General features: G+C 40.2%; 1 protein-coding gene across 1 annotated transcript in view; it reads right to left on the bottom strand.

Moving 5' to 3' along the window:
• The window catches only part of SAAL1 (serum amyloid A like 1), a 46,519-nt gene that overhangs the window by 18,079 nt on the left and 4,557 nt on the right, over positions 1-23,883 (bottom strand). Inside the window, exons 3-9 of the mRNA XM_036888141.2 lie at positions 10,329-10,412; positions 6,836-6,915; positions 5,120-5,179; positions 4,870-4,985; positions 4,345-4,525; positions 2,308-2,390; positions 2,033-2,221 (exon numbers count right to left, since the gene is read on the bottom strand). Coding sequence (XP_036744036.2) covers positions 2,033-2,221; positions 2,308-2,390; positions 4,345-4,525; positions 4,870-4,985; positions 5,120-5,179; positions 6,836-6,915; positions 10,329-10,412 — 793 coding nt within the window. The remainder of the gene's footprint in view (positions 1-2,032; positions 2,222-2,307; positions 2,391-4,344; positions 4,526-4,869; positions 4,986-5,119; positions 5,180-6,835; positions 6,916-10,328; positions 10,413-23,883) is intronic.

Genomic DNA, 23,883 nt, shown 5'->3' on the forward strand with positions numbered 1-23,883 from the left:
GATGCAGAAGCAGTGCCAGAAAACAAACTGACACTAGATAATCTGGCAGAAGAGTTCCAATTATTCAAGACTGTTTTTGACTTCTTTTATAACATAGACCTTAATATGATATGGGCACTGAAATTAAAGCAGATGGTTGAAGAATTGCTGCTGTATAGAAACACTGTTAGAAAAATGAAAAAGCCAAAAAGTCAGACAGAAATCAAGATGTATTTCTGTAGTTACACCAAGTGTCCCCAGCCCTCCTGCCGCCTCCTCTACCTGCTCCACCTCTTCCGCCTCTGCTACAGCTAAGACGCAAGTCTACCTCCTCTTCCTCCTCCTCCTCAGCCCACGCAACATGAAAATGAGAGGATGAAGAGTTTTATGATGATCCACTTCCACTTAATGGGCAGTAAATAATCATCACATCATACAGTTAATAAATTTATCTGCATGCAGGTATGTGAGCATCTTCATGTGAAGAATCTGCTAACTGTACATAAGAATTGTATGAGACATTTCTGTGTCATCCCTAAGTATTCATCATGTAAAACGCATGTACAAGACTTCATGGAAGTGGATAGCCTAACCTTATAGAGGCATAAGATGAGTGGTATTTAGCACAAAATTAGTGATGTGTTAGTTTTCTTAGTGTTTTATAACTTTCTTTCAGAGAATTACTTTACCATATAGTATGCCTCTCATAACTAAAGAAACTATGTATTAGCTACCTATCATCACAGGTAAGTGGTTTCTTAAAAATGTAACAATGTTTCCAATTCTGTATTATGAATATGACTCTAATACTATACACCTTAAAATTTTTATAATGATTCATTCATTAGTGTATAGCTGGGCTATAGTGAAGCAGTTTTATCAATTACACTAGGCTTCCATTAAGTAATCAGTCTGCTGCTTCTTCATTATCAATACATAAAATATTACACCTATAAATACATATGAATTTCTTTTTAACATTATCTTTTCATTTTTGATGTCTATGGTTAATAATACATGTAATATGTACAGTGTTTTGTTTCATGTGAGACAATACTGATGCAGGTACTGACAGATGATTCATCTTGTAAGCAGACAATGTAAACATACAGTATCAATACAATACAGTGTCATAAATGTCTATTTTCCTTCTTTCGGTTTTCTTAACATTTTCTTTCCTCTAGCTTACTTTAAGAATATAGTATATATAGCATACAAAATATGTATTAATTAACTTTATGTTACTGGTAAGGGTCATCAACAGTAGGGTATTAGTAGTTAAATTTTGGGGGAAACAAAAGTAGTATGCACATTTTCAACTGCACTGGGGGTGTGGGGTGTGGTGGGTGTCAGTGCTGCTAACCCCCACATTGTTCAAGGGCCAACTGTAGTCAAAAATATTCTGAAAAATTAGAATGAAGGGGACTAGCCCTACTAGGTATTAAAACATAAAGCTTTAATAACTAAAACACTGTGGCTACTGATACATGAACAAAACAATGAAGCTGACTAAAATTCATACAGAAATTTAGAACACAGTAATGATGAAATTTCAAGTAAGTCTTGATAAACTGCCTTATTCACTAAATGATGTTAAGATGAGACAAGGGGGTGGCCATCTGGAAAAAGATGAAACTATACCTCACATGTAACCCCAGAACAAATTATAGATGGATCATAGATAGTAATCGTAAAAGTCATTCTCTGAAAGACCATTTGTTTACATAGGAAAATATTCATTTTATATTAGTAAATGAAAAAAGTTGCCTAAAAAGCAGTACTTAGAAGATATATATGCATGCAAGTATATTAATTTTATCTCTCCACGGTAGGATCATAAACACTATGTATCCTATTATAAATTTTACAAATATATATATATATATATTTTTTTAACAAAATTTTACATTGACCATTTAATATTTTTGTAATCAGGGGAATAAATACACTAAAACAAGGATTGGGGAAGGAACCAAATGAACAACAAACACAAGCCTGGGCTTTACAATCTGATAGACCAGAATTTAATTTAGTGAACTAAAATGATACTTGCCTTTTTCTATCTTTATATACTCCTGTTCAGCCTGTGAAGCATAGATGGAAGACAATACTGAAAAAACAGAAGCTAGCACTGTTTTCTGTTCTTGAATTACGATGGGTGGATCATCAGACTGGCAGAATTCATGGCAGGCCAAGTCAAAAAGTAAATTCCAAGTGTCTTTTCCAGTATTAGGACACTGTACTTAATAAAGATGATAAACAAAGTGGCACTTTAAGAACAGAAAACAATTAAGAGTAATTATAGTACTTCCCCATAAAACATCTTACCAATTGCCTGGATTCCATCATCCACAGTGGTAAGCAGCTGTAAGATATGCATGTAAACATCGAGCCCTTCTGGATTTTCAGAGCTAAATACAAAAAGCAAAAGCACTGTGTCAACAACTTTACTGTCTATGGGACTACAATCTACCCATTCATTCAACAAGCATTTATAATTCCATACTAGTCACTGCCCTACGTGCTCAGGATAAAATGGAACAGGACAAAGTCTCAGCGCTCACCAGCGCTTACATCCTAATGGAGGAATAAGTCAAAATACAAATAGTATGTAATACAATCAATACACATTGGACAAGAAGTTAATATTCTTTTTGGTTCTGTTTCACGAAAGCAACAATACAGAAACCTGCTAGGTGATACTTCATCATTCTTGATTACTTGAATAATAAAGACAAAAAGCAACTGAAACTTTTATAGAATAATGAAAGGTCCACTGTACCAAGCATCATCGATAATGATGTTCTTAAAATTTCACAGGATTATCCCAGCTCCCTAGCCTAGATTACTAAAACCACATGAGTATAATGTTTGTGATTAGTTTGGATTCCTAGAAACTCAGTCTTGGTTCTTTAACCAAACAATTAAGTGAAAAGATAGCAAACAATTAAAAAGATGGTTCAGCAAATATTTAAGTATAAGTATCTACTGTTTTCAGGCACAACTATGTTAGGGACTGGGAAAACAATGTATAAGACATTGCTCCTACCTCCATGAAATTTAGAGTCTAAAAGGAAACAAGATAATTAAAAGGGTAATTACAACAAAGTGATATTAATGTAACACTGGAGGAAGTCCAAGAGGTTAGAAGACCACACACATCAGGCAGACTTCATTTAGTTTGGAAATTCATGAAGATAACTTGAGAGAAATGATGTTTATGCAAAAACATGGAAGGGGAAGGAAATGTTTGAGATCGAGGAGACATAAAATGCAAAGGCTTAGGAGCAAGAGAGCTTGGTTTAGCTGAAGAAATGAAAGAAATTTCATACAGCTGAAACACAGAATACAAGGAATAAAGATGGACAGGAGCTGCAAAGGGCCTTCCTTATAAGCCAAGTTTTTAAAAACTCTGTGGACCTCATCCTTAGGCAGGTGATTGAAGAGTTTGAAGCATGGGAGTGAGATGATGACTGTGTGCTTTGGAAAGATGGCTGTACAGTCTAGGCTTAGAGGTAGAGAACTCAGGTCAGAAAATGCTGCAGTTGGCTAGCTGAGAGACAGTGGTCTGATGATGGCATAGATGATTCCGCAAAAAAAGTCATGAACAAGTATTGGTGGTTGACTGGCCATGGGAAGAGTGGGATGGGAAAAGTCAGTAATGGCTTCCACATTTCTTCCATATTATCCAAATGGGATAATGATTGCATCATTTACTTAGATTGAGAATACTAAACAAGCAGGTTTGGGGGAAAAATGGTAATTTTAATCCTCACTTGGATAGAGGACAGAAAATTAATAGGCTTTGAAGTGGGTGGTTAAGCACTAAGAATGTACAACTGACATTAAGCAGACCAGTTCATAAATTAATTTTCTATGACTAGCAATAAACAGCTTCAATGACCACCAGACCTAGTGATCACTCTTGGCAAGATATCAGAGCCCAAGAGCCAGTCACATATCCAAGACTGGCATATATATATATACAAGAAGCAAGAAAACAAATGATGTCTGACACTAACTGAAGATGTCATTAAATGTTCAATATAAAAAAAAAAGCACAAGAAAATAATTCCTATTTGATTTAAATTACACAAAATTGAGGAAGATTTTAAGACAGTAACCATAATTAATACTGAACAACAGCCTATAACTAAGTAATATTTAGACAGGTACTTTGTAACAATTATGATTTTTGCACAGACCAAATATACTGTCAACACAGTATTAGTAATGAACCAAACCTGACAGACACTGACTGTGTGCTATTCATCCTGTTGAAAGGAAACTAAAACTGACTCTGTCTAAGGATATTTCTAGCGATTGGATTTTCCCAGAACATTTTGCACAAAAGAGCTTACCTACCGTACTTGTTTGGCAGCTTCAAGTACACAGGGCACAATTTTAAACACTGGCTGCTCTTTAGAATCTTCCTGGGGTTGGTCCAGAGGCTGAACAGCCCCATTTTTTATCCATTCCAACATCAGCTTCTCATCCAAATCAAAAAGCTTGTCCACAACTTCCCCCACTTTCACCAGCAGATCAACTGTGGAGTATAAAACAGACACAGAAATGAGAACAAAAGTTTAAAAGCAAAGGGTTAATCAAAATTCCTATAGCTATCCTAAGAAAGCCAAATCTTGCCAAAGCACTTCTTATTCTGAGGGCAACTTATCTGCTTCCTTTGTTTAAATTTGCTTGTCTTCTTTCATTTTTAAATGGGGGATTTATCATTATCCTGGGAGCTTAAGAAGAAATATATTTTGAACTAAAATACTTTATCACCTTACACTTACCCTTTTTTTAAAAGTGACCTCCAGAAATAGTCACATGATTTCCTAACAATTAAATATAACCAGAAATTTTTTCTTAGATTACTTGGTGACTTACCATTTGTTGAACTTGACATAATGAAGCAAATGGTGTCATAAATAGCTGGATATTCCTGGATTCTTTCAACCCAGACACTGGCCACTTCTGACTGGGAAAGGCAAGTGAGCAACAACCTACATGATAAATGTGAGCTAAATATCTGTATTCCAAAAGCAGTAAAGGAAACTCAAGAATGGAGAATTAATTCTACTGTCCTAAATTCCCTTGGGAGTGAATACATAGAATCCATAAAGAGAGGAAGGCATACCTGCTTGTTTCCAGCAGAGTGGGAGGGTCTGAATCATACAAACAGTGCAACAAAACCTGCCTATAAAAACAGAAAAATTAACCCAATGTGCCTCACCTCTCTCATTTCAAATATCAAATTAGAGTTTTCACTTAATTTCTTTAACATTCTTATTGTGAAATATAGCATATATACAGAAAAGCCTATAAGACACAAGTCTATATTTAATGAATAATTATAAAGCAAACACATATTTCCAAGGAATAGAGCAGTGCACACCTCTGTAGCCATGTGTCCCTCCCAAATCACAGTTCTCCTTCCCACCTAGAAATGACTATCCTGACTTTTCCAGCAATCATTTTTTTGCTTTACTCAATAATTTTATTATTCTACACATTTTTTGAACTTTATAAGAAAGAAATTGTAGGTATTCTTATGAGTCTTAGCTTCTTTGCTCAACACCATGTCTTTAAGATCTACTCATGCTGTTCCTGTAGCTATTTCGTTGACTTATAGCTGTAGAACATTTCATTGTATGAATATAACACAGTTTATTTTCTTGTCCACTATTGATTGACATTTGGGTTGATTCTATTTCAACGAATGTTCCTATATATTTTGTCTTAGTATCCTGATGTACACATGCATGGTTTCTCTTACCATAGACCTATGAGAGACACTGGTCACAGTACATGCATATTTTCCAACTTGACAACATATTGCCCAACTCTTATAAAGTGGTTGAACAAATTTATAACCCATCAGCAATATAAACTGTTCCATATTAATTTAAAGATAGGTAATTTATAAAACTTAATTAGCATTACTCATTCTCCAATTTTTGGTAGGGATCACTGGAGACTAAACATAATCCTGAATCATTTATTCCATGCATGATCATCAATTACTAAAGAATAAATACCTTAAACTCTGATCTTTAAGTCCCACAACATCTTGAAGAGGTAATCACCTCTACTTTGGAACCCAGGACTTGAATCCTGTAATAAAATCCTGACAGCACTAGCTGACAATAACCACCCAGAACATTTTTCTTAACCTGTTAAGAAATTTACAAACTTCTTTGAGATTCTGATTAACAGCCATGAACTTTCTGCCAAAAAATGAATACACTCACAAAATTTAGGATATAATTCCATAATGTTCTCAGACCTCTTAAAGTAACCACCAGGGTTCCCACCATCACAAAACCCTCTGCCTAAAACCCCACTGCATGTAGAAGAGAACTAACCTCCAATAAGAAGTATGAAAGCCTTTGAATCACAGAAGCAATCCTGTATCTCCTAGTCTGTTGGCAAGTCTCACTCCCAACCCAAGTCAAAGTTCTCAGGGTGACCCTGAGAAAAGTCGAATTTTTCCAGACTCTAGTTCTCTGAGCCCTTCAATTCCCTGAGCCTATACTGTTTTGAACTCTTGTCAAGTACGCCCACCTCCAAACTTTCCCCACTGGTTATTATCCTATCTGGCTTACCGCCTGCTGACAAATTAGGTCCCTTTGCAACCAATAAAGAAAACAGGCCTAAATCCTGAATCATGTCCACAAAGAGTGTCATGGCCCTCACTACCATCAATACACAATTAAGTCTCTGGAGAGTATTCATTAGGAAATAGGAAGTTCTACATTTCATATTTCATCTCTTCTGTGCATTAGGATTTCCTTAGGGATAAGAAATATTAATCTATTTTTTAAAAACACAATTATTATGTAGTAAAACTTACCCAAGATTTTTATCATTGCTGATGGACACACATATTTCCTGGAAACAGGCCATGTTACCTAAAATTCCCACACAGATTTCCTGCCAAATCAAATTTCACAGGTCACAATGGCTCTGAGATGAAAGACATATACAAAAATAATAACTTGGAAAAAACTTTCACTACACCAAGTTTTTGGGGAGAAGAGATGGAGAGGCAGCATATAGAAGTACGCTGCCTGCACCCAATCTTGACAAGTTTACAATATTTGAGAAGGGATGAAAGACCAAATTTATGTAGGAGTTATGCAAGAAGAAATATTATGGATGAACCGAGTCTTAAATGGTTGGTAGGATTTAAATAGCAAACAAGAAGAAAGACATTCAAACAAGGGGGAAAGTATTAGCAAAGGCAGGAAGAGAACAATGTACATGGCAATGCAGTAGAAAATAAAGACAGCAGCCTGCCTGTTGTACAAAGTGGGAGAATAACATGATATAAATACAGCAAGTAAAAAGGATCAGGATTAAGGACCCTGAATGCCAATTAAAGAATTAAGATTTAACCCAGGAGATTATTTGCGAATAATTATTTGAGATTACCACGAAGGTCTTCAAGGTAAGACAACATACTACGGTGATATTTCAGGAAGATCATTCTGGCAGCAAAATGTGTAATGCATGATAGTGAAAAAACTTTAAAAGACGTTAACCTCATTAAAACAGCTAATGTTTATTTAGCACTTAGTATGCCCCAGCACTTCTCTAAGCACTTTCCATTATTATTTCATGTAACAATTAACAAGGTAGATACTATTATTATCCCCATTTTTGAGATAAGGAAACTAAACCACAGAGAAGTCAAGCAATTTTCCCAAGATCTCCGACTAGAAAATAGCAGAGCTCCAGAGCCTGAGCATTTAACAACTAAATCAGACTGAATCTCAGTAATCAAGGCCCAAGAAGATTAAGGGTGGTGACAGCAGGCACGGAGAGGGATGAAACTGAGAAAGACTCAAGGTGAAAGCAAAATAATTTGATGGGAGGCAAGAGGAGAAAGCAGTTGAATATGACCTCTAGGTTTCAAGTTGATTCATCTCTCCAGGAAGAATATTGGTCCCGGTGACAAGAAAGGAAAACAGTAAGTTCACTTAGGATAGTGTTTCCAAACTTGCTGGAACATAAGAATCACTCAGAGAAGATGTTAAAAATACAGGTTCTGACAGTGTAGCACAGAGAAGGTGAAGAGTGACTCTGTGGCATCTTACTACACTGATGGACAGTGACTGCAATGGTGTATGGGGGGGGACTTGATAATATGGGTGAATGTAGTAACCACTTTGTTTTTCATGTGAAACCTTCATAAGAGTGTATATCAATTATACCTTAATAAAAAAAAAATATAGATTCTGAGTCCCAGCTCAGAGCTACTGAATCAAAATCTCCAGGGCAAGCCTGGGAAGCTGTTTTTACTAAGCGCACCATGGGATTTTTATGATCACATGTATGAGAATCACTGAGTTAGGACATACAGAATTTTGGTTTGGAAAATGCAGCATGCAAACAAACAATGGTGAAAGAAACTTGGAATCATGGTACTGGAAATCAGATGGAAAGTCCTATCTTTGATCCCACAGGCACAGATTCACAACTTAAGGGTATAAAGAGTGGATGAGCACACTAAGGAAATAGATAAAAAGAAGACAAAGGATCTGGGTCTACACGTTGAAAGGAGTTCACATTTTGTATGTAGGAAGAATAAAACAAATAAAAGTAACGGAGGAAGTGACTGAAGAGGTCAGAGACCAGGAGAGTAAGGCGGTTCCAAAGCTACAGAAGGGAAGAGATTCAATAAAATGTGGGCAGTCAAGTGTTTGGAAAAGTTAAAAGAGTAAGAATAGGAAAGAAACATATTTCCCTTACAAACTAAAGAGGGAATAATTGAACTTCCAATCAAAGACCAAGTTTCTCAGTCTTGGCTACTCACTAGAATCACCTGGGGAACTTTAAACGCTGTCTGGAGCCTCACACTTTGAGATTCTGTTTTAACTGACCTGGGTATGGCCTGACTCTGGATTTTTAAAAGCTCCCTAGGGCAAAGCTTCTCAAAATATGGGCCCTGTACTAGAGTACTAGCATCAACTGGGAACTTGTTTGAAATCCTTGACCCTACCCCAAACCTCCTTGAGGTGAGGCCAGTAATCAGTAATTCTAGGACACAGTAAACTTTGATAGCCTATATCCTAGTTGATTCTAGTGTGTGGCCAAAGCTGAGAATCACTGCTATAGACAGGCCACAGCTCACAGACATATATAATGATATGACTAATTCCTAAGACGTGCCATTCCTGACATAAGCCCATTTCTTTAAATACTAATCATGGGTCAACATATTTAAGTCAGAAAAATCCAAGAGAAAATCAAGTAATGATTTGTATTAGTGTAACAACCCAAGGGAAAAGTGGTTCATTGGTTTATCATGCCCTGATTCAGGTAGAACATTGTACCAAATAAAATTTTAATTTAACATTCAATTTGTAAAAATACACTACAGAATTCTCTACTTCCTAATTTCAAACAGAGGCAATACACTACAATGGTTATAACGAAATCACACAGGCTAAGCTCATTCTTTCCTGGTTACCTGACCCTGTAAAAATTTCCTAACCTGAGACTTAGTTCTTTTATTTATAAAATGGAGATAAAAGCCTAGCTCAAAAGATAGTAAAATTAAATGCTCAGTAAATAACATTATTTATAATTATAATCACTTAATAGGTATTTACTAATTACCCACATGTAGCACATGGCAACCTAAATGGCTTTAAAGCACAATACGTTGCACAGACCATAGATAAAGACTAGACGAGAAGTACAGATGAATTCTTTTGGGGAGTTTACTATCAGCAATGACCACTGAGAGCTTACTTAATAAGGAGAGTTTACTTATTTGAAGAAAAGTACCACCTTGGATACTAGATGGGAATACTGAAAGGAGATGGAAGGCGTACAAAAGGAGGCACGGAGATGGCAATAGTCATAAGCAGCTCCCTAGGCAAGGAATAGACAGGCCTTGCTAAATTAGAAGGATCATCTGGAGAGTAGATTCTATGCTGGGATGATGAATTAGATTTGGATTATGGAAAGTCTTGAACAACAGGCTGAGTTTAGAATGAAGGTTTTTAAGCATTGAAGAGTTTTATGAATAAAAAAAGCAACAAACAGAAAGGAAGGGCTGGGCACTGTTCCCTGTTCTGCCACGCTAGCAGCGTAACTTGAAGTTATGCTTATCTGGTTTGCACAGCTGTTAAATCAAAGTATTGATGTGCCTGGTCCAGCCCCAACTTTTTCTAATAATTTAACTAGCACATTAACTAGTACCTGGTAATGTTCAACAAACATTTGCAGACTGACTTGTAGGCATAAGAAAATTAAAGTGAGAAAAATGAAAGACTATCCAGCACTATCTGCTGTTCTTGTTCCAAAGAGAAGGCTTTGAGAATATACATACTTACTCTTAATCGAGGACATCTGGATTTTGCCAGTACTCCCATAAATATGTCAGGGGCATTAAATTCTTGGAGAAATAAAGCCACATCCTGAAAATAAAAATGATTATTAACTTGGATCCTCTTAAAACTTCATAGCTTAAGCACCCACAAAAAAAATTTAATTTATATATGCCTCCTTTCAAGCATAAAAAGAAAAAAGAACATAAGGTTGCAATTGTGTCAACAGACAAAAGCAATTTAGAAAGTCTTGAGGTATCTGGTCCCAGAGCAATGGAAAAATTCCATAAAACAGATCTAATCTAATTGTGACATTCCAGAGAATTTTCCTCTTCTTTCTACTTTGAATACATTTACCGTAATTATGTTTCTACCCACCAGGAATATTCATTCACTCAAACACATTTGCTGATTGCCAGGTATTACACTAGAATAAGGGAGAAGCGATAAGAATGGAGATAAAAAAAGAGTGAAACTCATAATTCCTATCTTCTAAAAGCTTAAAACATGATAGAGCAAACAGATGAAATCTCCTATTGGGTCATGCTCCAAATCAGAACTTGTGTTTTCAAAATTCTCAACAGAAAAAAATCCTGATCACCATGTAACTGTGACAGCTTCATACCTCATTCCTATAGAGTTTGCCTAGGGCAGAGTGCCTAAAGGCATGTACCACACAGATGAATGAATGCGGAGTGGACATGTGACCCAGTCTCAGTGACATTTAAGCTGGGCCATAAAGAATGAGAAAAATTTTGCTGGAGAGAGGCCATTCTGGCCAGAGAATGGCATGAACAGAGCATGAACACATGAAAAGTGCAGGAAATATCTGGAAGACTGGTCCTGCTTAAACGCTGAGTGGAAGAGGATAAGGCTGAGATATAGTCTCACAGGGGGGACTTTATGGCAGTGATCAGTGGACAGCTCAGTTCTCTGGAGGTGTGTCAAGGGCTACCATAAGGGGGTGGAGAGGAAGCCAAGAACATGACCTCCCCTCCACCGTCATTCAAGCTCAATTTTACATTTGAGGATTTCACACTAAGATTTCATTTGAAAAACTGGTTCTAGGTTTTATTTCTTTAAAAATTTTTTTTCTAAACTATACCCTCTCAATAATTATAGAACAAAAAGAAACAAGACTTGAACAATACTTTCAATCAGCTTGATGGAGTTGACATTTATAGGACACTCCACCCAGCAACAACAGAATATACACATTCTTTTTAAGTGAACATGGAACATTTACCAAGACAGACCATATTCCGGGCCATAAAACACTTCTCAGTACATTTACAAAGATTCAAAGTACTCACTGACTGCACTAGCTTATAAAGAGATAACATTTAAATCTACCTGAAAAATTCGCAAATATTTAAAACCTAAATAACATACTACAAAGTAACTCACTAACCAAAGAGAAAATAAGGAAAATCAGCAACTATTCTGAACTAAATGAAATGAAACACAGTATCAGGAAAAGATTAGATACTGTTATACTAAAGCAGTATTTAGAGGAAAATTTAAAGTGTTAAATGCCTCTATTAAAAAAGAAAAATGGTCTCAAGTCAATGACCTCAGCTTCCACCTTAAGAAATTAGAGAAAGAGCAAATTAAACCAGAGTAAGCCAAAGAAAGGAAATAACAAAGATCAAAATGGAAATCAATGACAGAAAACAGTAAAGCCATAGAGAAAATCAATCAAACCATTTGTGAAGATGAACGAAATTGTTAAACTTCTAGCCAGACTGATCAGGGGAAAAAAAGAAGACACAAATTATTAAATCAGGAATGAGAGAGGTACCATCACTAAAAATGCTACAGATATTAAAGACTAATAACATAATACTATGAAAAACTTTATACCAATGAATTCAACAACTTATATGAAATGGATACATTAACTGAAGAACACAAACTACCAAAGTAACCTGAATAGCCCTGCTCTGTATTAGCGGAATTGAATTAATAGTCTTTCCCACAATATACTAAAACCACTAACTGGTGAATTTTACAGTAGAGAGTTGTATCTCAAAAACTTATTTTTTTAAAAAGTAATAAATATACAAAGCTAAAAACAAACAAAAAAATATTGCCAGAAAGAAAACTCAAAGCTTTTCTTAATTCCACCAGATATTTAAGGAAGAAATACTACTACTTCTGCAAAAACTCTTCCTGAAGAGTAAGGAAGGAAATACTTCCCAATCTGTGAGGGAAGTATTAGTTTGGTACCAAAACCAGACATTGACAAGAAAATGAGTATGTCATGACAGATAAATTCTAAAGATTTTACCAACTTGAAAATCAATCAACATAGCTCACCATACAAACAAACTAAAAAGAAAAATGACATGGTCATTTCAATAGACTCAGCAAAAGCACAATAAAATCGGAAATGCATTCCTGATAGGGACTCTAGGCAAATGAGGAACAGGAGGGAACTTTCTCCGTCTGTAGCTAGATGATACCTAATGGTGAAGGACTGAATCCTTTGGCCCTACAATCAGGAACAAGAAGAGGTTGCCCCCCTCTCACCACTTCTGTTCAGCATCATCCTGGAGTTTCTGGCCAGAGCCAATGTGCAAGAAAAAGAAATAAAAGGGATTCAGATTGGAGAAAAAGTAAAACTTTTTATTCAAAAATGATATCATTTATGTAGACAATCTAATGGAATCTACAACGAAAGTACTAGAACTTAAATGAATTAAGCACAAATACAGGACATGAAATATAAAATCAGCTGTACTTCTATATATTGGCAATGAATAGTGAGATACTGAAATCTTTTTAAAATACCATTTACAATAGCATCCAGAAATATGAAATAGGAACAAATTTGACAAAAGATGTGAAAGACCTACACACTAAAAACGTGTGGGTAAAACTGCAGTATTTCCAGAATCTCTCCCTGGCTTTAGTGCATCTCCATATCAGTAGGTGTTTCCAAGGGGTGAAGAGAGGTAGTCCATCTCTATATCAATAAGTATATATATATATATATATATATGTATATATATATATATATATATCGGAGAGGTTGGATGTGGTCTCTTCTTCTGCAGCCAGGTTGAGAGAGATACTGGATGACTGTAAGAAATAAATGGGTTTCTCCTACTTTATTTCTCCCTTTGACTGATTTCAGTTTCAAACGTATTTTGCTCTGGGACTTTCACCCCGCAGTTACATCTGTCTGTTGGTAGTCGGCAGGACCTCTGAACCCGAAATCTATCTACATGCGTGTGACCCTTGGGCGGGCTGCCCCTAGAGATGGTGGGCAGATGTCTGAAACCCCCTGTGGATGGTGGGGAAGCCCCAGCATCTGCAGTGGTAGAGGGTGCAGCATCCACTCAGAAGCCCCCATCTGTGGGGCTCCCAACTGGGGCACCCCTAGTGGGTAAATGGTCTAGGGTTAAGCACCTCCCAGAGGGGTGGGGCCTTCCCCAAAATTGGGGAAGCGTGGAGACACTGGAAGCTGCGGAATTAGCCCTCTGTGAGATAGAGGAATGCTCAGAGGCCCTGAGTAGCCGTGTAGCAGCTGGGACTGTGGGACCTCTTTTCCTCAAGATAGTGGAAAGAGTTATTGCGGAGAGAGAGAGACTTTGGCAGGAGACAGACAAACTTTGGCATGGCTTGGGGGAAATGGGCAATGACCTACAGGATGCCCTTAAGGAAGACAGTTATTGAGAAGATGGGTTGCACTCCTGTAAGACACAGGCAGCAGCGACGGAGGAGGGAGCTGGAGAATCCACACTGCAGGAGGCCATCGGGGAGGTGGAGGTAAGAGTGGTGCCTTCAGCCCCAGAGATGGTAGAGGAGGTGCCTGGTGAGGATGAGGGAGTGGGGCCAAGGGCGGATATGTTGCTGAGGCTCCACCTGAGGCACCAGCCTCCCCTGTATTAAAGGCCCACCCAGTTGTAATTAAGAAAGTGAAACAACAACCGCAGGCTCCTCAGGGGGAGGAGCAGACCTCTCTCCAGGTTGTGGAGCACTCCATGCTCTGCCCCTATACTAAGGATGAGCTGGTGGACATGAGCACTGGTTTCAGCAGAAGCCATTGGAACCTTTGCCTACATGGTTTCTGTGTGTCTGGGATATGGGGGTGGAAAACATTGTCATATTAGCTTTTGAAATCAGTACACTGGCTTCCCTGATGATTCACCCTTCTCTCCAGCAGTGGTTGCAAAGTGCCCGTCACACCTCAGGGAATCTGGTGCTTCTGGATTGGCTGACAGCAGCCATCCGGGAAGTTTGGCCTCATCAGGGTGATTTACCATACATACCCACTAGCTGGAAAACATATGCAGAGCTCCAACAGGTGTTACGGGAGCTGGGCATGAAAAATATCATCTATAATATGGACCCCCAGGGCCACGACAAGGAGTTGTTCACTGTAGGAATGAGAAATCTGGTGCTCCATACAGCTCCCACATCTCTCTTTGGGTCCCTAGTGACTATTCTTGCCCCCACATAGGGCAACCCATAAGTGAGGCTACTTGTACTTTAGCAGGTCTGGAGGAGGTTGAAACAATAAGAGCCCAGAAGGAAGTATGGGCTACGACTGAAAGGAGAGGAGCAAAAGGCCCCGTGAAGGCCTAGAGAACCCAGATGTGGGTTAATTTGATAAAAGCCAGGGTAGTGAAAGAAAAACTTGATCTTGTTAGAACTGTGGCACCAATTAGAGCCAGAGCAGCAGTTCCAGCCACTGAGGTCCAGGACACGGACACTGGAGGTAAAGACCCATGTCTGTCCTGTGTCCATGCAAGACTGCACTCAGGCTCTACCTGGGCCCTCACCCCCACATGACAATGATTGGGTGTCGCAGTTTGACTGAGGGGAGAGTCAAGGCCGCCACCTTGGGGGACATGGTAGGGACCAGAGGCCACATGTAGAATTAGCAATTCATTGGTTCCCTGTGAATGTACAGCATGTCCTGGCACTAGTGGACACAGGAGCTGAAAATATTCTCTGATTTATGGCAACCCTGAGTGTTTTCCTGGGCCTGCTGTGATAGATAGCTATGGGGGTAAGGCAATTAGTGTGAAGAAAGCCCAAATCCCATTGGGGATAGGGTATTTACCCCCAAAGGAGTATACTGTGTACTTTTCTCCCAATATGGAATATATTCTGGGGGTAGACATGGTGTATGACCTGTGGTTACAGACCACTGCAGGTGAGTTCACACTAAGGGTACGTGTGCTAACGGCAGTTATGAGGGGACATGCTAAGCACCCACCTGTGGCTCTGCCTGTACCTCAGTGAGTGACAAATACTAAACAGATTAAATTGCCTGGGGGACACAAGGATATTGGAGAAACTACAGGAATTAGGGAAGGTGGGCATCATAAAGCCCACTTACAGTCCTTTCAATTCCCCAGTGTGGCCCATGAGAAAGCTGGACAGCACCTGGTGTATGACTGTGGCATACAGAGAATTGAATAAAGTCACACCCCCTTTGCATGCTGCTGTCCCCTCTATAGCAGCCCTTATGGACACACTCAGTCATGAACTAGGGATGTACCATTACGTGAGGACCTTGATAATGCTTTCTTCTCTATTGACATAACACAGTAAAGTCAGGAACAGTTTGCCTTCGTGTCAGAAGACAGGCAATGGAAATTCACTGTCCTTCCACAGGGAGACTTCCATAGTCCCCCCATTTGTCACAGATTTGTAGTAGTCTAGGACTTGGCCACATGGAAGAAACCAGAAACAGGGCAGCTGTATCACTACATTGATAATATTATGCTCATATCTGATTCTCTTGCAGATTTAGAAGGGGCAGTTTCTAGACTGCTGCAACATCTACAGGAGAAAGGATGGGCTGTGAACAGCACCAAGGTTCAGGGACCTGGTTTGTCTGTAAAGTTCTTGGGGGTTGTCTGGTCAGGTAGAACTAAAGTTATTCCTGAAGCAGTCACAGGCAAGGTCCAGGCTTTCCCTACCCCTACCCCTGTGGCAGTCTTACAAGAGTTTTGGGTCTTTTGGGCTACTGGAGAGTGTTTATCCCACACTTGGCACAAATTATGAAGCCTTTATACCGGCTGGTACAAAAGGACATCAGGTGGGCCTGGGATGAAACATGTGCAGCTGCTTTTACTGTTGCTAAGCAAGCAATCAAGGCTGTACAGGCCTTGAATGTAATGGATTTAACAAGACCCTGTGAGCTAGATGTTCATGTAGCCAAAGATGATTATGGATGGGGTATCTGGCAGCAGCTTCAATGGACAAGCCAACCTATTGGATTCTGGTCACAACTATGGAAAGGAGCAGAGGTCCGGTACACCTTGATAGAGAACCAACTGGCTGCTGTGTACCACGCCTTGCTGGCTATAGAGCCCATCACCAGAACAGTTCTGACCAAGGTAATAACCACCTATCCCATTGCAGGTTGGTGTGAGACTGGACCCAAAGGCCACGGAGTGTCGTGGCACAGACACATACACTGACCAAATGGGGTGCATATTTACAGTAGCATGGCACCCTCTCTACTAGTCCCTTAAGTGGAGAACTCCAACGCTTATTGGGGACAGTGGTGTATACTAGTGGGAAGCAGGAAGAACTTGGTTTTGAGCCATTGCTAGCTGAGAGTCCTCATCAGGAGGGAAAAGCCTCTATACCTGAAGATGCTCAGTATATAGACGGCTCCAGTTGTGAGCAGCCCCTGAAGTGGAGGGCTGTGGTTTTCCATCCTAAGACTGAGACAACATGAATGGAGGATGGAGAGGGAAAGAACAGCCAATGGGCTGAGTTATGGGCAGTATGGCTCATGATCACCCAGGAGCCCTCCCCTATAGTTGTCTGCACTGACAGCTGGGCTGCCTATTGGGGCTTGACCCTGTGGCTACCAACATGGTACATGCCAAATGGATGGCTGGTCACCAGCCCCTTTGGGGGCAAGAGCTGTGGCAAGACCTATAGGCCTCTGGTCAGACTAAGACAGTTACCGGATATCATATGAGTGGCCTTTTGCCTTTGGCATGCCCAGGGAATGATGAAGCAGACACATTGACCCAGGTGCACTGGCTAGAAGGAACGTCTGCCTCTGATGTGGTCCAATGGTTACATCAGCGTTTGTTGCATGCAGGGCAAAAGACAATGTGGGCTCTAGCCTGTTGGTGGGGCTAGCTGTTGACCTTTGAAGAAGTCAGCAGAGCCCAGAAGGAATGCCTTGTGTACTCTAACAGGGACTTACACAGAGTCCCACAGCAACATGGGACAATAATAGAGGCCGATATCCCTTGTCAGGTGGCAGATAGACTACACTGGGTCTCTGCACATATCAGAAGGATATTAGAATGCCATGACTTGTGTGGACACAGCTACTGGACTGTTGGTTGCTTTTCCTATACATTGTGCAGATCAGCAAACCACCAAAAGGGGCTTAGAGTGTCTCTTTACAGCCTATGGCCAGCCATAGGTAATTGAAAGCGATCAAAGCCCACTTTACTGGACATGCATTACAACAATGGGTGCAGCAATTAGGAGTAAAGTAGAAGCTTAATATACCATATAACCCTACTGAGGCAGGCATGATAGAGAGGTACAATGGTTTGTTGAAGTCTGGCCTTAAGTCAGACACCAGTAGTTCAGGGGCTGGTCAGTGCATTTATGGACAATGCTATGGCATTTGAATGAGAAGCACAGAAAAGGAGCATTGAGTCCTGAGGACATGCTAACACACATTGCTGCCTCTCCTATACAACTGTATGTTCAATCCAAAGAGGAATTATTGAAGCCAGGATTTGGCCAGGAGAGCAACATCCTGCTGTGAGCCCCAACTGCATTAAACCCTGGAGACACTGTTGAGTGGACATGGCCCTGGACATTTCGACACATGGACCAGTGATGGCTGGCCTTTCTGGGCACCTTGAGGGAAAGGCCTGGAAGCTTGGAAGTGGCCTTGTGTGTATTCCTGGAGTAACAGCAGAGTGGCCCCCAAAGATCACAATAGTGTACCCAAAACATCCAAGAGGTAAGAGCATCTAATGGGGAAATTTTGTTTTATCTTTATGGCCAGTGCATGTACCTCCCGAAGCCCTATATACTGATCCATCTGTAACTTCCACAGGGAGGGAGGTGAAAGTGTGATTTCACCAGTACTAGACCAGGATGAGATCCCATTCCTGCCACTGTTTTATCAGAGGACCACTCTCTTGCATGTTGAGTGGACGTGGCCCTGGACATTTCAACACGTGGACCAGTGATGGCTGGTCCTTCTGGCACCATGCGGAAAGGGCCTCAAAGCTGACCTCATGTGTATTCCTGGAGTAACAACAGAGTGGCCCCCAAGGATCATGGTAGTGTATCCCAAATGTCTGGGAGGTAAGTACATCTTAAAGGGAAGTTTTATCTTTATGACCAGTGCATGTACCTCCCGTAGCCCTATATATTGACCCATCTGTAACTCCCACAGGGAGAGGGGTGAAAGTGGGATATACTAGACCAGGATGAGATCCCATTCCTGTCACTGTCCTATCATAGAACCACTCTCCTGCATGCATCCTACCTGATGGACAAGATTTGCTTATGCTGGTGTCATTAAAACATGCACCTTATCACCTTAAGGTTATTTTCTTCTACAGTCCCTGGCCTGGACCCACCCCCACTGGCTGCAGTTGCCTCATGATGATTGCTCTGAACTCTCTACCTCCTTCAGCTACTACCTGCCTGTGGAATGGGCAAGCTATGGACTTAATCTACATAGGACTTTGAACCTAGGTGAATCCTCCAGCTTGAGTATTATCATGATTTTACTGCTGTTGTTATTGTTATGTTATTAGTCTGGTTACAATGCTACAGTTTTCTCACCCAGGGGCCATTGCCGAAGATGGAGAATGATCAGATTGTGAGATGAGATTTCTGGAGGGGTGGGCAGTGGGTAATATTTCCAGAATTTCTCACCTGGCTTAGTGCATCTCCATATCAATAGGTGTTTCCAAGGGGTGGAGAGAAGTAGTCTATCTCCATATCAATAGGTAATTACAAGGGCTAGTGAGAGCTTATCTGGACTGGAGAGGTTGGGTGGGGTCTCTTCTTATGCAGCTGGGTCAAGAGAGACGCTGGACAACTACTTGTAAGAAATAAATGGGCTTCTCCCACTTTATTTCTCCATTTGACTGATTTCAGTTTCAGAAGCATTTTGCCCCAGAATTTTCACCCTGGAGTTACAAAATGACAAAACTGTTGTTTAAGAAATAAGAGAGGACCCAAATAAATGGAAAGATACAACTTGTTCATGGGTCAAAAGGCTCATTATTGTTAATTTATCAGTTCTTCCCTGTTTTTTTTTTTCACACAATGGTGCAACTCCTTTTGGGTCCCTGGACCCAATTCCAGAGTGTGTGGGAGGGAGGGGGTCTTCTCACACATAACACCAAGCAATTCTCGAACACCAGCAGGGTGTCCAAGACCTCAATTCTGAGGCTATCTGCCCAGAAACAGCACCAGATTCCCCTAGGTTAAGGACTCTGTCTGTTAGAAATGGCATAAAACTAAATATGAGGAATTAACATTTAAACAAAAGGGTATTGACAAGAAGCCTACATGTCAGAACAGTCACTGGCTGGGAGAGCGGGGGGAGGTAAAGAGCAGGCTGTGCAACACTTCAGAAAAAGTTTTGAACCAGCCGATAAAATTAAGACAAATGTAAAAAAGCTTAATATAGATATAACCTGCTTAGGCCATGTCCAGGAAAGAATGTGAACCCTGTAGTACTCAGCCAATGAGGAACTAGGGGAGGGACTTGCATGCTACAGAATAAACTGCTTGTTGTAACTGTCCTGAGTCTAACTGCTCACCAGACACCTGACCTTGCAAGACCGCCATTAAAGCCTCGCTCTACTGTTCTCTTTGTCTCCATGTCCACTTACTGAGTTCAGACCAGTGAGAGTATTTCTCGCATGTACTATAAAACTACCCTCTACCTCCCCACTTCAGGTGCCAGTTGCAAGCCCTGGGCAGTAACCTGTGCTTCTGACCTACCAGCTACAGGTTACAGGTTCCAACAATCTCCCCTGTACGTTTGATTAATTTGCTAAAGTGGCTCAGGGAACTCAGGAAAATACTTAGGTTTACTAAAGGATATTGTAAAGGATACAAGTTAACAGTAGGATGAAGAGACACATAGGGCAAGGTCCCAAATAAAAAAACTTCTATGCTCTTGTAGCTTGGGGCCTGGCTTAGTGGCATGTGAGAGCTTTCTGGTTCCCCAAGCACAGCAGCTCTCCCCAAACAAGTAGCAGGATGCAAGAGAGCAAATGTGCTCTTCTCATGGGTTTTTGGCTCATTGATGGGAACTTGCAAGCTCAAATAAGAGATCTCAGTAGCCCCTCCTACTTATCTGAAGTAGGACAGAGAGAGTGAAGACTTGTGCTTAAAGTCTGGAAAACAGAATGAAATAGCAAAGCGACAAAGATACCTGTGGGTAAAATTGTAGTATTTCCAGAATATCTTGCCTGGCTTTAGTGCATCTGCATTTCAACAGGTGTTTCTCAGGGGTGGAGAGAGGTTCATTTCTGTATCAATGGGTACTTACCTGGGCAACCAAGGGCTTATCTGAACCTGAGAGGTTAGGGGGAGGTGCTGGCTTGCTTCTGCCAGAGCAGGGAAAAAAAGAGACGGCCCTGGACTGCAGTTTGTAAGCAATAAATGGGTTTTAAACTTTATTTCTCCCTTTGACTGATTTCAATTTTAGAGGTATTTTGCCCTGGGATTTCCTCTCCCCAGACTTATAATACCACTGGAAGAGCACAGAGACAAAATAAGTTGAGCAGTAAGAAGTCTTTTAAAAATACACACACCAAGAAAGGAGAGAACGGGCAACCTCAGAGAAGCGCACTTAAGAGCTTAGGCCTCTGTCTTTTAGGCTTTCAAGAATGGGATAAAGTTAAAGGGTTGGGGGGGTGTAGGCTTGTCATGCGGTCTCATGATGTCTATCTCCAGTGAGAGATAATATGTCATCATCTACAGTCTGTCCTCTACATTATTCTGTAGGATAAACTTCTTGCTCTTCTCTAAGATAGTGGCTACTCCCCAAGCACTCGGAACATACCAGTTAAGACTGCTTACCATGCCCTAAGATAGGTTCTTGGCTGATTACCAAAGAATATGCCAGGAATCTACCTTCCCAATTCTCTTTTAAAATGGAATCTTCGTCTTAAGATAAGCCCCTCCTGTTTTTATTATGCTATTCATATCTTGGCATTTTTTTTAGGAAAATGAATCATGACGCTTGTCCCCTGTCTCTGCCCTAAATAACTTATATTAGCTAGAGCACGTCTCAGGGTCAGCCCAGATCAGAGCATGTGGAATAAACTCACACTGCAAAGGGTGTTAATTCTGTGAGTCTTTTCTGGCTCTCTGGCTTTATCTGATTAACTCCCTGAGTTCGTGGTGGGCCCCACCCTCTTTTCACCTCACTAGTATCTGTCTTTCTGTCTAACAATCTGAATGCCCAAATATGTATTCCTTATGACCCATTATATAGCATTCCCCCAAATGATCTAAAAATTCAACTCAATCTCAGTCAAAATCGTAGCAGGGTTTTTGCAGAAATTGACAGGTTGATTCTAAAATAGGGAAATACAAAGGAGCCAGGACAACCAAAACAACTTTGAGAAAGAACAAAGTTGGAGGATTAACACTGATATAAATCTACAGCAATCAGAACAGTGTGGTACTGAGATAGGACAGGGACTTAGGACAAGCATCACAGTTAACTTTTCCAGCCTATGATGAAAAATGCCAAGACGTAAACAGTATAGTAAGAACAGGAGGGACTCCATCTTAAGGCTAAGATATCATTTTAAAAACCAGGGAGTTAGGAGTAAGATTCCTAACATATTCCTTGGTAATCACCAACAACCTATCTTAAAGCAAGGCAAGCAGTCTTAACTGATATGTTCCCAGTGCTTGAGGGAAACCACTATGTTGGAGAAGAACCAGATCATCAATTCCTTGTGTTAAGTTTATCTTATAGAATTATCTGGAGGACTGATTATGGATAATGACATAATGTCTCTCACCAGAAATAGACATCCTGAGACTGTATGACAAGCCTATAGCTGCCCCAGAATCCTGTTTTTTAAGAGTGCCTTCTCGCTAAGGTTGCCTGCACTCCTCTTTCTTCGAGTGTGTACATTTTTAATAAAGCCTTCTCACTGTTCAACTTACTGCATTTTGTCTCTGTGCTTTTCCAGTGGTAAGTGTCTTTGTCACTTTGCTATTTCATTGTATTTTCCTGACTTAAGAACAAGTCTTCACTCTGTCTCTGTTCTGTTCCAGATAAGTAGGGAAGGGGCTACCGAGAGCTCTGATTTGGGCTTGCAAGTTCCCATCGCCTGGGTGACCTCAACAGGACTGCACTTGTACCATCATGCTCTTTAGTAGCCTGCCCAAAAATCTCCTTTTTTGCCTTTGGTGAGTTCTCAGAACATAATCTCACTCCATCCAGTGCTCTGCAGCTCCCCCAAATCCTGGGGTGGTAGGGGCTAAGTACCCATGCCATGAAGATCCAAGTGGACACTGGATACCAGGTGACCCTGGCTTTAGGATTTGGGAAGGGATTTACTCAATTCTAAGAAGGAGTTTAATGAGTTTCCCTTCCATTTCTCTGCTCTTCCCTGCTCTCTGCTGCCTTAAAGGCAGCAGCCATTCCCTACGACTCTCACTTTAATGAATTCCTTCCTTCCCTACATTCATCCAACCTGCCTGAGAATTCTTTCTCATTCAAGTCAAGCACCCTCCTTGGTCCAGACGGAAGATTCTTCTAGTGCTTCGCCAACTGTGCAGGGAAAGATCTCCCCAGACAGAGCTGCCCAGCCATTTTACTGGCATAAGAGAGACAAAAGGATAAATGGAAGAGAATACAGTCCAGAAATAGACACATGTATATGCACCAACTGATTTTTCACCAAGATGCAAAGTCAATTCGCTGAAGAAACGATAGTCTTTTTAAAAAATAAGCTAGTACTGGATATCTATATACAAAAAAAGTGAACTTTAATCTATATCTTATACCACACACAAAAAACTCAAAACAGATCTTAGACCTACAAGTGAAACCTAAAAAATCATAAAACCTTTAGGAAAAAAAGAAAAGAAACAATTAAAAAATGGGTAAAGATTCCAATAGGCACTGCACCAATAAAGATTAAGAGTGGAAACAAGGACATGAAAACATGCTCAACATTACTAGTAATAGGAAGATACAAATTACAGTCACAACAATCACTAAACACTTATTAGAATGGCTAAAATTAAAAAGACTGACCACACCACGTGTTAGTGAGGATGAGGAGAAACTGCAACTGGATCTCACACATGGCTTGTGGTAATGTAAATATGTAAAAATGCTCCGGAAAACAAATTCCACTTGTTTCTTAGAAAGTGAAACATACCCACCATATGATTCAGCCACACTACTCTACGTATTCATCCAAGAGAAAGGAAAACATATGTCCATACATACTTATACACAAAACTTCACAGCAGTTTTATCTGTGATGAACTGTAAGTTGAAGGGGCAAGAGGAACAGATGACAAAGCTGAATAAATACTTGTGGGG

Source organism: Manis pentadactyla, chromosome 9, assembly GCF_030020395.1.
Source record: "Manis pentadactyla isolate mManPen7 chromosome 9, mManPen7.hap1, whole genome shotgun sequence".
NCBI lineage: Eukaryota > Metazoa > Chordata > Mammalia > Pholidota > Manidae > Manis > Manis pentadactyla.